General features: G+C 55.4%; 1 protein-coding gene and 1 long non-coding RNA gene across 2 annotated transcripts; one reads left to right on the forward strand and one right to left on the reverse strand.

Annotated features, from left to right (window-relative positions):
• Positions 1-366: 366 nt before the first annotated feature.
• LOC145543508 (uncharacterized) lies at positions 367-5,107 on the reverse strand. Its single transcript, XR_014080752.1, has 7 exons — positions 4,897-5,107; positions 3,302-4,693; positions 2,564-2,623; positions 2,318-2,431; positions 1,928-2,067; positions 1,433-1,573; positions 367-1,280 (listed from the first exon to the last, which is right to left on the reverse strand). It is a non-coding gene; the product is annotated as an uncharacterized LOC145543508 (long non-coding RNA).
• Positions 2,186-12,299, forward strand: MPO (myeloperoxidase). The gene is made up of 14 exons (XM_081585230.1): positions 2,186-2,212; positions 2,346-2,437; positions 2,587-2,680; positions 2,974-3,149; positions 3,325-3,448; positions 3,543-3,672; positions 3,744-3,950; positions 4,781-5,099; positions 7,198-7,358; positions 8,469-8,724; positions 9,171-9,341; positions 10,264-10,501; positions 11,259-11,473; positions 12,215-12,299. Exons 2-13 carry the CDS (start codon positions 2,362-2,364, stop codon positions 11,464-11,466), a joined length of 2,160 nt encoding a protein of 719 aa, XP_081441356.1. The 5' UTR covers positions 2,186-2,212; positions 2,346-2,361; the 3' UTR covers positions 11,467-11,473; positions 12,215-12,299.
• The last annotated feature ends 814 nt before the right edge of the window (positions 12,300-13,113 follow it).

Below are 13,113 nucleotides of genomic sequence, written 5' to 3' on the forward strand. Positions count from 1 at the left end.
GGACACTAACTGTCAGAGCTAACGAGGGTGATAGGGTGGTTCCAAGCACGGCTGGGAGGGTGAATGCTTTAAAAATGTGGATACCCAGATATGCAGTAATTTTACTTTCAGGACTTTTTACCTAAGGAAATAGTTGAAGAGGTGACTGGAGATTTACATGGATAACAATCCTAGTACTGCTTCTAACAGTGAAAATAGGAAATGACCCAAGTATCTTAACAAGAGAGGATTAGTGAATAAAACATAGCGTCTCATACAAAATATTATGCAGACATAAGAATGAAATAAATCTGTTTATTGACACAGATTTCCAGGCTAAATTAAGTATTAAAAGTCAGATTATAAAATAATATTTAAAGTATGTTCTTTTTTTTTTTGGTCATACCTTGCGTCTTGCAGAATCTTAGTTCCCTGACCAGGAGTTGAACCCAGGGCACGGCAGTGAAAATGCCAAGTGCTATTCACTGGACCATCAGGGATAAGTATGTTCTTATCACTGTTTGAAATACATATTGGACTTTCCTGTAGCCCAGCGGTTAAGAATCCACCTGCCAATGCAGGGGACATGGGCTCCACCCCTGGTTTGGGAAGATTTCACATGCCAAGGGGCAACAAAGCCCAAGCACCACAATTACTAAGCCTGAGCTCTAGAGCCTGTGTTCAACAACTACTAAGCCTGCATGCTGCAACTACTGAAGCCTGCATGCCCAGAACACATGCTCTGCAACAAGAGAAGCCATTGCAGTTAGAAGCCTGTGCAACGCAACTGGAGAGTAGCCCCTGCTTGCCGCAAGCGGAGAAAGCCCATAAGCAGCAACAAAGACCCAGTGCAGCTAAGATGAAATAATAAATAAATAAAGTGCATATTATATCTACATCTACATATCAAATTATGAAATGGGATGATTAGTCAGTGCTAGGAGTATGGGAAATTATTTTCCTTCCTGTTTCTTATTTATGTGAAAGATGACAAAGCTGGAAAGAAGAAAATTACCCATAATCTCACCTGTTTGTAAATAGCTTATTTATTTATTCTATAACATTTCATGAATGGAAATACATTACAGTATTTAAAAAAAAGTATTTTTCAAAAGCCTATAAAATTCTAGAACCTGATTCACAGAGAGCCACTTGTCCAAGTTCACACATAGCAAGCCCTGGAAGAACGAGGCTGGAAGAATGGCCCCCTCTCTCGTGAGGCCCTGGACTCTGCTTCCTGGCAGGTGGGAAGGTACACCAGAAAGATGTCGCTGTCCCTTGTTCCTCGGCCAAGATGTGGTCTGGGGATAGATGGCAAGAGTGAGTGTAGGAGGGTGTCTGGAGGTAGGAGGTGTGGGTAGACCAAATAGGACATGGGGGCCATGGTTGGCATGTGCCCAGCCTGACGAGGGTACAAGAAGGTGGATGAACACCATCATTAGTCGTAGGGTACCTTTCCTGCTGGCACTCCCTTTGCCAGCCTTCCTCTGGGTTTGGGCTGCGTCACCCAGCTGACCACTAACCACAACCAGCTCTGTTCTCTCCTGGTTCCTGAAATCTGGGAGCAGATGGAGGGGGTGTTGGAGGCAGTCCCCTGCCAAGAGCCAAGAGAAAAGGAGATGAGGAGAGGGATAGAGGAAGTTCCCTTGGTCCTCAGCCCATAGCCCCCACACTCCTCTTTCCTGTGAAGCTCAACGGTCTCCAGTCAGATTTCCTGTCCCCTTAGCCTTCTTCAAGAATGAGGGGCTGTCCACCACGGTTGGCCACAGGGGCCTGGTTACTGTTGAGCATGGGGGAACGGTGTCCGGAGGCAGATGGGGCCATTATCACTCCCATTTCTGTTTCCCATTATTCCCTGGGCTGTTGGTTCCTAACTTTCATCCCTTGCAAAGGAACCCTGGATACTCAGTTGAACCAGAATTTTGGAGAGGGGGATAAAATTTTGTACCCTTTGGGGACAGCACTGGTCTAGGCACACATGGGGAGCTGAGTTTCTCTGGAGGTGTGCTCAGTTCACAAGCTGAAGATGGTTTTGGTCCCTCCTCCGTTGCCTGTTTCTTCCATATGAGGGGGCTCTTTCTGTGCTCCCTGGTCCCAGAGAGGGAGGAGAGAGACTTTAGTCTCCAGGGGCGGGACCCACCTGCACCATCCCTCCCCCAGCCTGGAGGACATAAAAGCCCAGATTCAGCTAAGAGGTAATGCCTATGCCAGGTGGAGCACTGGAACTTTGGAGGTGGGGTCCTAGATTCTGTCTGTAGGCAGAACCCACTGCGGGGGCACTGGGTGAGAAGGAGGGGGTGAGGGGCCTGGGAGGAGGCGGCTCATCTTCCACACTCACTGTGGGCTTTGCACACTTCGTGGGCAAGGGGTCTTGTTGCAGAGATGAAGCTGCTCCTGGGCCCGGCGGGACTCCTGGTGGTTCTGATCGTGCTCCAGCCCTCAGAGGGTGCCCCTCCAGGTAACAGTTCAGAAAGAAGGGAAAAGGTGGTGTGTTGAGGGTAGTTCTGAGTCCCCTGGATCCCTTTCCTTCTTGTAAGCCACCCAGGCTCTGGATCCCGATGGGGGCTTTGGGTCCATTGCTGACCTCCTGACCTCTGTTCTGGGCAGCTGTCCCGGGGGAAGTGGAGACCTCGGTGGTGCTGACCTGCATGGAGGAGGCCAAGCGGCTAGTGGACAAAGCCTACAAGGAGCAGCGGGAAAGGTGGGGCTTCTCGGTGAGGCTGTCCCTGCCTTTCAGAGAAGGAACAGGCAGCGGGGAACATGTGGCTGGAGGTGGGGCCCTCTGCCGGTTGGTCTTTCTACCTTTGGGTGTGAAAACGTTTTAAAGACCATGCTTCCCATGGCCTTGTCTTTGGACTCCCAGGTCCAAACCGTGTTTAAAAAGACAAACCTGCTTCCCGGCAATGGGTCCTTCGAGCCCACAGCTCTGGGCTGAGGCCCTGCTGAGTGTCTCCATCTCCTTTCTCTGGGCTCACCCCTCCCTCCCCCAAGCAGCATCAAGCAGCGGCTTCACAGCGGCTCGGCCAGCCCCATGGAACTCCTGTCCTACTTCAAGCAGCCAGTGGCGGCCACCAGGACTGCTGTGAGGGCGGCTGACTACCTGCACGTGGCCCTCGGCCTGCTGGAGAGGAAGCTGAGGGCCCTGTGGCCAGGCCGCTTCAATGTCACAGGTACAGTTCCTGCGCCTCACTCAATCCCTGTGGTTCTCCCAACCCTCCTTCCGGGGGGTATCCTAGCATCCCCCCACTATGTCCTCAGGCCACATCCCCCAAGCAAGGCTCCCCAGCAGTAGGTAGAAAACAGGGGCTCAGCTCCCACTTGCCTCCTACTTGTCCCGGTCCACAGACGTGCTGACCCCGGCCCAGCTGAACCTACTGTCCAAGACTAGCGGCTGCGCCCACCAGGACCTGGGGGTGAGCTGCCCAGAGAAGGACAAGTACCGAACCATCACCGGGCAGTGTAACAACAGGTGCGGCTGCTGGGGGCTGGCCCTTGATGGGCAGTGGCTGGAGGCTGGGGACCCTACCAAGGGGTGTCAGTGCCCTGTGTTCCCGCCCCTGCAGGCGCAGCCCCACGCTGGGGGCTTCCAACCGCGCCTTTGCACGCTGGCTGCCGGCGGAGTACGAGGACGGCTTCTCGCTGCCCTTTGGCTGGACCCCCGGGGTCAAACGCAACGGCTTCCTGGTGCCCCTGGTGAGCCCCGGCCGGGCGGAGGGGGCGCAGCCCGGCCGAGACCGCGGCCCCTGACGCCCCGTGTCCCACAGGCTCGCGCTGTGTCCAACGAGATCGTGCGCTTCCCCACGGAGAAGCTGACTCCGGATCAGGAGCGCTCGCTCATGTTCATGCAGTGGGGCCAGCTGCTCGACCACGACCTCGACTTCACCCCCGAACCGGCCGCCCGCGTCTCCTTCCTCACCGGAGTCAACTGTGAGACCAGCTGCCTGCAGCAGCCACCGTGCTTCCCGCTCAAGGTGCTTCCTCCCGGCCCCACCCTGCAGCCCGCCGGGTCGGGGAGGGGGGCATCGTTCCCTGAAGGGGCCACCTCCCTTCCTGCCCAGCTTTCCTTCCCCGGGTCCCAGCAAGCCTGGCCCTGACCACCCCTCCTTCCACCCCTCAGCATCTCCCACCCTCTCTGGGCTGACGACCTTTCCACTGTCCCTCAAACTTCTGTGTGCAAGCGCCGGGGGGCTCAGTCGTCTTCCTTCCCTACTCAGGGGGGCCCCTACTCCCAGCCCACATCACACAGAGCCTGGTAGTGGGGTTGGAGCGGGGCTGAGAGTGGACACGTGCAGAGTAGGTAGCAGGGGAAAGAAGGAAGGAAGCAGGGTCCCAGAGAGAAGCAGACAGGGGCTGGAGTGAGAGACGGAGAAACAAGAGGGGGAAGGAAAAGAAGAGGAGGCCGCCAGAGAGCAGAGAGAGCGCCAGAGAACGGAGGAGAGAGGAACAGAGTCAGAGGAGAGGAGAGAAAGGAGGTTGAGGGGGAGGGTCGGAGGACTGGCCAGCGCCCTCCAGGGGGCCCAGGTCCTCATGCCTGCCCTCCAGTCACCGCCTCTCCAGCTCAGAGGCGCTCTGCCGGTGGGACCTTAGGCTCATCCCTCTGAAGCCTTGAGAAGCCTTCCTGCCAGCTGAGGGGGTCCGAGTGGCTCTGTTTACTGTCTGGGTTGCCCGCTCTGGTCCTGGGTTCCAGACGGCTTCCCTGGTGGGAATTCAGGGCCTAGAAAGGCGGGTGGACCAGGGAGAGCCACTCCTGACCTCTGTCTCTGGCCTCGGCGAGCCCGCGGGGCCTTTCTCTGCACCTCAGATCCCGCCCAATGACCCCCGCATCAAGAACCAACAGGACTGCATCCCTTTCTTCCGCTCCTGTCCGGCCTGCACCCAGGGCAACATCACCATCCGCAATCAGATCAACGCGCTCACCTCCTTCGTGGATGCCAGCATGGTCTATGGCAGCGAGGACCCCTTGGCCATGAGGCTGCGCAACCTGACCAACCAGCTAGGGCTGCTGGCCGTCAACACCCGCTTCCAGGACAACGGCCGGGCCCTGCTGCCCTTCGACAACCTGCACGATGACCCCTGCCTCCTCACCAACCGCTCGGCGAACGTCCCCTGCTTCCTGGCAGGTCAGTCTGGCGCAGGAACCTGGACTGATGCAGGGCGCCCCCTACTGGATCCACGGCGAGCCTATTGCAGAGCCCCTTGTGGGGTTAGCATTCAGAGAGACTGCCCTCAGGAACTTACATGATGTGAATCCAGTTGCCTTGGTAACAAGTTGGATGGAGCCAGAAAGGCAAAACAAAAACAAACCCCCAAAACGACAACAACAAAAACCTCAAACCTAAGAAGGAGACTCAGGGATGGCCAAGGCGCCTGGCTCCATCTATCTAGCCCTTTCTCTGTTGCTCCCTTTCCGTGTGGGCTCTGCCAGAGGGGAAAGCTGAATCCTCCAGGGACAGGAAACCAAAGACACGGAGAGCAGCATGGTGCCCTCAGCCCTCTAGGACAGCATCCAATATGGCAGACACTAGGCACACATGGCTATTTTCATTTATATGTAATTTAGCTTAAATTGAAAACAAGCCTGCTCCACTGTGCTGGCTACCTCTCAAGTGCTCATTTCAAGTGTTCAGTATCCCCATAGGCTAGTGGCTTCTGTACAGGACAGCTCAAATGTAGAACGTTTTCATCAGTGCAGAATTTCTGTGGGACAGAGCTGCTCCAGAACATCACCACCTACCCACCTTGATTCCCTGTAATCAAAGAGGGTGAGATTTTCGATTTAGACAACTGGCAGTCCTGGGGATAAGGTTGGGGCAGTGATGGTGGCTGTGCCCAGAAATTTTACTTGATACAGTGTTTTTAACTATGAACCCAGCAGTGGTCTGAGGCCCTTCTCTCTGGCCTCTCAACCTCTCCTCATGATGGCTGCTGCTGGCTGGACCCTGGGGAGGAGAATCACGGTCAGCCCCACTGTGGACTTTTCTGGGCTAGAGGGGAAAGAGTAGCAGTCCTCCGTCTCCACATGGTGTTGAGTCACATGTCCCCGGCCTGGATGGTCTTGACCTCTGTCAAGTAATGAGAAGAAAAAGCTAGTCTCAGGGAATTTCTTTGCCACCGACTCTTAGAGCTGGGGAGGACTGAACCCAGTGTCTTGCAGAAATGGGCCTGGTCCTGATCTTCCAGAACAGGGTTTGGGGAGGACTAGAAAGATCAGAGGGTCACTCTTGGTTCTTTTGAATAGTCTCAGGTGTGGCCTTCAAACATCCTGTGCCCTCCCTCTCCCAAGCAGGCTGCACAGTTAGCATGTAGTAAAGTGGGAATGGCAGCTCTGAGCAGGTGGTAGTGGCTTTCTAGAGTCCTGTGTTAAGAAGGGGTCTGAAGTTGCATCCGATTTCTTTTTTATATTAATTTTTAATTAATTTCTATTTTTGGCTGCGTTGGGTCTTCAGTGTTTCATTGCTGTGTGCAGGCTTTCTCTAGTTGTGGCAAGTGGGAACTACTCTCTAGTCACAGTGTGGGCTTCTCACTGTGGTGGCTTCTTTTGTTGTGAAGTACAGGCTCTCGGGCACGCAGACTTCAGTAGGTGTGGCACACTGGCTTAGTTGCTCCATGGCATGTGGGATCTTCCCAGACCAGGGATCACACCCATGTCCCCTGCATTGGCAGGCAGATTCTTAACCACTGGACCACCAGGGAAGTCTGTGTCTAATTTTATCAGGAGTAAAGGCTGTGATCATTTGCTGTGTCTGACATGGGCAGGAAAACAGGGAGAGCCAACATGCATGCTACTTTTTTGGCCTTCCCTGAATCAAGAAAATGTCAATCAAGCAGTACTCATGGATCTCCTATTTCGTCCCAGGCAGTGTGTTAAACCCCATGTGTTCATGTGTATGTTGGGTGGGAGGGTCAGGTACAAAAAGGCACAAGCCATGGTCCTTGTCCTCCAGGTGCTAGCAGTCTCAGGTATGGGGAGGTGGCAAGTCTTCTGTCAGATATGATGCTGAGTAAATGAGCATCATCTCCGGCCAGCACTGAAGAGCTGTTATGGTGGACCAGGGAATCAAGGGAGGCCTCTTAGATGAGGTGCAGACTGAGCATGATGTGAAAAGTTGAGTGGAGATAAGCAGTATTTGAGGCCTTGGCCCCAGAGAGAGTTTCAGTGGAGCAAGTCCTTTCTGGGAAGGAGGTCTTAGGAATGACAGTAGCTTTTGCTTCCCCAAGGGGATTCCCGTTCGAGTGAGATGCCTGAGCTCACCTCCATGCACACACTCTTTTTGCGAGAGCACAACCGGCTGGCCACAGAGCTCAAGCGCCTGAACGCCCACTGGGACGGAGAGAAGCTCTATCAGGAAGCCCGAAAGATCGTGGGAGCCATGGTCCAGGTAGGCAGTCCTGGGCATCTGTGATGCCAGGGGTAAGCAGACTTGGGATGCCAAAGTGCCTCTGCTGCATCTTAGCTGTGCAAATTAACCCTCATGAGGTATATGAAAACACCTGGCAGATACTAAGTGCCTGACAAGGGTCACTTGCCTTTCATCCCCTCTTTCCCAGGCTTGCTCTCCTTTCTACTTTCCTGTCTACCAGGAATGATACTGACAGGTTTAAACAGGTGGGTCTCCTTAGCCTTTGGGATCTTAGTCCCCCAACCAGGGATTGAACCTGTACCCCCTGCAGTGGAAACGCAGAGTCCAAACCACTGGACTGCCAGGGGATTTCCTTTCTCCCAAGTTTTGATGCTCCAGCATCCTCATCCTCTCCCAGGTCATGAACATGCACTCGAGTGCACACACCACACACACACACACACACACACACACACATACACACACCACTTGTTAATACTCCTCAACTTTGGAGTGGAGAGAGTTGCTGGTGCTGAGGGCGACCAGTTTTCCATTGGCACTAAGAACTTAAATGAGATTTGTTTAACTCTGAGAGGAGATTCCAGAGTCTAGAATCTAGAGTGTGTCTGTTCCCTCTCCTCTCTTTTCACTGTAAGAAATCACCTAAGGTGGCCCTTTTCCATTTTGCCTCCCCTCCTTCTGCAGACAATATATTGAACCCTACTGGAGCCAGGCACTTTGCTGTGGACTGAGTAATTTCAAGAGAAATGAGGTCCAACCCTTGCCCTCAAGGAGCTAGTATGTTAGTAAGAGAAATGAGACAGGAATAACTCAAGGGCAAGGGAGCTATGAAGACTCACAAAACCTTTTATTATTTAATCCTCTAAGGCGAGTGCAGCATAATTATCCGTAATTTACATTTGAGGAACTGGGGCTCAGAGAGGTTAACAACTGGCCTAAGGTCACACAGTAAGCAAGCACTCAGCCCTATTTATGCGACTTGGTCTCACTCTGTGAGACCCAGGTCCAGTACTGTGGGAGGCAAATCCTTGGCCTTAGACGAGGGAGGGATCCCGTCGAGTCAGGAGCAGGTGAAGAATTCGCAGGGAGGGGTGAGTGGAGAGGCCACTCTGAGTGACTTTCCTTTAGATCATCACTTACAGGGATTACCTGCCCCTGGTTCTGGGGCGGGAGGCCATGCGGAAGTACCTGCCCCGGTACCGCTCCTACAACGACTCGGTGGACCCGCGCATCGCGAACGTCTTCACCAACGCCTTCCGCTACGGCCACACCCTCATCCAACCCTTCATGTTCCGCCTGAACGATCGATACCAACCTATGCAGCCCAACCCCCGCGTGCCGCTCAGCAGGGTCTTTTTTGCCAGCTGGAGGGTTGTGTTCGAAGGTGAGCAAGACCTCGGCCGGGGAGTGAGGGAGTAAACTGGCAGCCGAGGCGGGGGGGGCATGGACTTGGTCACAGGGAGCTAGGGCGGAATAAATCTTCTTTCCTTCCATCTTTGGGGCATCTGATTTCCAGCCTGGTTCACTTGACTCTGCTTGCACAACGAACAAGAGAGAGGGGGTGAGATGGCTTACAGGGAGCTGGCTCCTTCCTGTGCGTTGTGATCCTCAGGGACCCAGGAGGGCTGGGAGCATCTGAGCCTGACGAGTTTGAAGGGCTTTATCGGCCGAGACCGCAGAGCTTAAGTGAGGATCTGCGCACTAGGGGACCGTGGCGCCAGGAGCCACATGTGCTCAGCGCTCTCCGCCCCTGCCCCGGGGCCCACCTCGCTGCAGTCTGAGCTCCGATACCGAGCCAGACCCTCCCCCAGCGTGCTCCTTTTGCCCCAGGTGGCATCGACCCCATCCTGCGCGGCCTCATGGCCACCCCTGCGAAGCTGAACCGCCAGAACCAAATCGCGGTGGATGAGATCCGGGAGCGGCTGTTTGAGCAGGTCATGAGGATCGGGCTGGACCTGCCCGCGCTCAACATGCAGCGCAGCCGCGACCACGGCCTTCCTGGTGAGGGGGCTGCCCCAGCCCCCCGGGCCCACCCCGCCTCCCAGTCCAGCGCCTGTCCTGCTACCGGGGCATCCCCCCTCAACCCTCAGAACCTGTCTCTTAGGATGCGGCCTGAGGTCAGGCCCCTACCTCTCCCTGGGCCCCTCTGCCCCATTTCCAGCACCTTCTACCTCCTTTGTGTTGCTGGAACCCCCCCAACTTAGAGCAGGACCATAATAACAACAAGCCCCTACTGCCCTGAAAACCTGTCTCCATCCTATTCCATTTTGCTTCATTTTATGTGAATGCTGAGGGGAAGAGATTATTATCACTTCCATTTTACTGATGCGGAGAAGGAAATGGCAATCCACTCTGGTATTCTCACCTGGAGAATCCCATGGACAGAGGAGCCTGGCGGGCTACAGACCATGGGATCGCAAGAGTCGGACACAACTTAGCGACTAAACCACCGTCATTTTACTGATGAGGAAACTGAGGCTTGGAGAAATTCAAAACCTGCCTGGGTTCTTCAGCCGAGTCAGGGACAGAGCTGGAATGGGAGCCCAGATCAGCCTACCGTCCTGCTGATGCCTGTGCTGTGGGACAGCTGGTATGGCTGATCCTTCCAGATGCACCGCATCCATCATGGGTCTGAGATCTCCACAGGGGCAAGGACATGCTCCTGTTCTTGGACCCAGCGGGAGTGATGACAATTTAGGATTTACCTTAGAGTGGAAGGGAAAGGGAAGACAGAGAGGCTCCTAGAGAGACCCAACTGCACCCAGGCTCCTGGGGAGACCAGAGGATTCCCTGGGGGCTTTGTAGACTGGTAGCAGCCCTTTTGTGTCCTTTCCTGCATGGGCCTCGGTATGTGGCCTCACTGTGTTGGGAGGGTGGCCTTTCTGGGACCCACCCACAGCCACTCTCCACTTCTCCCATACAGGGTACAAAGCCTGGAGGCGATTCTGCGGGCTCCCAGAGCCCAGCACGGTGGGGGAGCTGGGCACAGTCCTGAAGAACCTGGACCTGGCGAGGAAGCTGATGGCCCTGTACCGCACGCCCAACAACATTGATATCTGGATGGGCGGTGTGGCCGAGCCCTTGAACAAATATGGCCGCGTGGGCCCGCTGCTCGCCTGCCTCATTGGGACCCAGTTCAGGAAGCTCCGCGATGGTGACCGGTGAGGACGGAGGCCCGGCCTGTCCCTGACCCTCAGGGGGACCCCCAGCTTCCTCCTGCTAGAAGGAGTCCGTGATTTTCCAGTGTGCTCTGGGGAGTCTCAAGGTCATCACTGATGCACCCTGAAGCTGTTGGGGGTGCAAAATGGAGGGATCTGGACCCGCGGTTGTCAAGGAGTGGGCAGAGAAAATGCCACCCTTAGTCACTGCTTCTCCGGGTCCCAGGTGCAGTCACGGGGCCACCAGTCTCCACTGGAAGCTCCCATCCTTGCTCCGCCCCCCCCCCCCCCACCTCGGCCTCTGCTCCTGTTTTCATTCCACTGTGGGCCTGACCTCTGTCACACCCAGTTCTCACCTGGCCCGAACTGTGCCTTGGGGAAACTTTTAACAAGGTGTCCCTCTCTGGGTGGACAAATGAGACACCACTCCCTAGATCCTGTCTCCTTGCCTGGATGTAGCCCTGTCCAGGGCCCAGGGTCTCATGGGGGAGTGGGCTCTCCTGTCATTAGTGATGCCTGGAGGCTGCTGGGGTGGGAATGGGTTTGGAGGGGCACCTGGGCAGCTGTGAGTGGGGCTTTATTTGTTTGAACCGCACCCCACCCCCGCCGCCCCCGGGCTGCCCGAGGGCCTGGAGCTCTCCTGTGCCGTGGGGCCACTGTCTGCCGTGGTCCTCTGTCACCCAGGAACAGCTCCAGCCAGTGGGTGTCCTCCCAGCCCAGGAGGGCCTCAGGCACAGTGGCCGTGGGTGTTCCCGTGCAGGTTCTGGTGGCAGAACAAGGGCGTGTTCAGCACACGGCAGCAGAAGGCCCTGGCCAAAATCTCCTTGCCTCGCATCATCTGTGACAACACAGGCATCACTGTCGTGTCCAAGAACAACATCTTCATGTCCAACACATTCCCTCGGGACTTTGTCAGCTGCAGTAGGCTCCCGGCATTGGACTTGGCTTCCTGGAGGGAAAAGAACTAGAGACAGGGTAAGGGGGGCAGCGGTGAAGTGAAGACCGGGTATCTCTGGGCTGGCCAGTTGGGCCCACGGAGCTCTCCCTTCTCTAAGTGAGCCCCTCCCTGTTCTGGGTGCCAGCCAAAGACACCACTAACGACTGGACATCCGTGTGTGTGTGTGTGTGTGTGTGTGTGTGTGCGCGCGTGCGTGCGCACAGTGAATCTAAATTGTGTTTTGTCTGTGCTGCATGTGAACGTGGGTAGTGTTTTGTGTGCTGTGTATATGTGAGTGTGTACTTGCTGATACTAGGTGTGTGGAAGGCAGCAGAGTGGATTGGTGAGACGCACAGGCTAAGGAGCCAGACTGCTTGAGTTCAAATCCTGCAGCCTACCAGCTGTGTGACCTTGAACAAGTTCTTCAACCTTGCTAAGCCTGAATTGCCTTTGTAAATAACTGCTGTCATGGCTCCTTAGAGGGTCCTTTTGCATCCTCTAGTATGGGGTTTATTGAACACTTATTACCTGCCAGGCACTATGGCAGGCATGGGAAACGCACAGAAAAAGTCGGACACCATTTCTGCCCTCGTGGAGCTTATACCTTGACTGTGCCCTGTTAACAGAAGTGAAGCAGCGACCCTGGAGGAGTGACGACCCTGGAGGAGTGGCTATTAGCAGTTGGGCTGCGCGTGGGTTGAGTTATGGGCCCAGGCTCTCCAAGCTCAGTGCATGGCTCCCCTTTCTCTTCCTTACCCTGTTCTCTTGCTTATTCACAGGAGCTACCTGGAGAGGAACTTGGCCCTTGTATACCACCACTGTTTATACCTGATGATTATGATAATAAAGCACCACAGATGGGGATCTTTGCTCTGTGTCTGCAGTGGGGCTGGACCCTCAGCAGGAGGCTTGCTCTGGGCTCTGAATTTGAACCAGAGTGGTCTGTGCTTCAGGGCCCTTTCTAAACTGGGGGTCAGGATGTCCAGGTGTTCTCTTGGGCTGATTCATACCTGGGAGGCTGTCAGTCTTTGGACGCCTAGGGGCCGGGCCAAACTGGGCAGACCCTCTTCCCTTACCTTCCCCGGAGAACGGGAACCGTGGGCACCAAGCCTTTCTGTTGGTGCGCTGCCCCAGGAAGTATTATGCTTGCTACATGCTCGCTCTGCATCAGGCCTATGCCAAGTGTTGGGAAACAGAGGGCACTTAGGAGAGAAAAGAGCAGGAGGTTGATGGGAAGGTGGTTCCCTCCCCAGGTGACAAGACACCTGGGGACCCTGTCCGCCGGCCTGGTGGTTCAGAGGCCCCAGGACAGTAGATGCCTTCTCAGTCTTGCCTTCGCATGACCGGGTGTCCAGACCAGGACAGCAGGCTGGGCTGAGGGAGGGGAAGGAGCAGACTCCCCTAATGAGTGTGCCTGGAACTTAATCCCTCTGCCTGCCTGGTGGATTCCCTCCTGTTCTCTCCCTTCTTCCCACAACTGGGGAGGGGGGCACCCACAGCTGGGGGCTGAAAGGATGTGAGGCTCACGTTCCCACAGGAGCCCCGGACATTAGCACCTCCCCCAAGCAGGAGAAACCCTGCTCAGCCCCCTCTCACTGAGGACAGGAAGGGGTCCCGTGGGGTTAAGGGACTCATCTGAGGCCTCCAAGAAGGGGGTCCCAGAGCCAGGGCCACCCAG

This window comes from Giraffa tippelskirchi, chromosome 3, assembly GCF_054371585.1.
Source record: "Giraffa tippelskirchi isolate mGirTip1 chromosome 3, T2T-mGirTip1v1.2.pri, whole genome shotgun sequence".
Taxonomy (NCBI): Eukaryota; Metazoa; Chordata; class Mammalia; order Artiodactyla; family Giraffidae; genus Giraffa; species Giraffa tippelskirchi.

Excerpts from the sequence above, each read along its gene's own strand:
- MPO (XM_081585230.1), top strand. The coding sequence starts at position 2,362 with ATGAAGCTGCTCCTGGGCCCGGCGGGACTCCTGGTGGTTCTGATCGTG. Across the intron at positions 2,681-2,973 it reads TACAAGGAGCAGCGGGAAAG|CATCAAGCAGCGGCTTCACA; the intron begins GTGGGGCTTCTC and ends TCCCCCAAGCAG. Across the intron at positions 9,342-10,263 it reads CCGCGACCACGGCCTTCCTG|GGTACAAAGCCTGGAGGCGA; the intron begins GTGAGGGGGCTG and ends TCTCCCATACAG.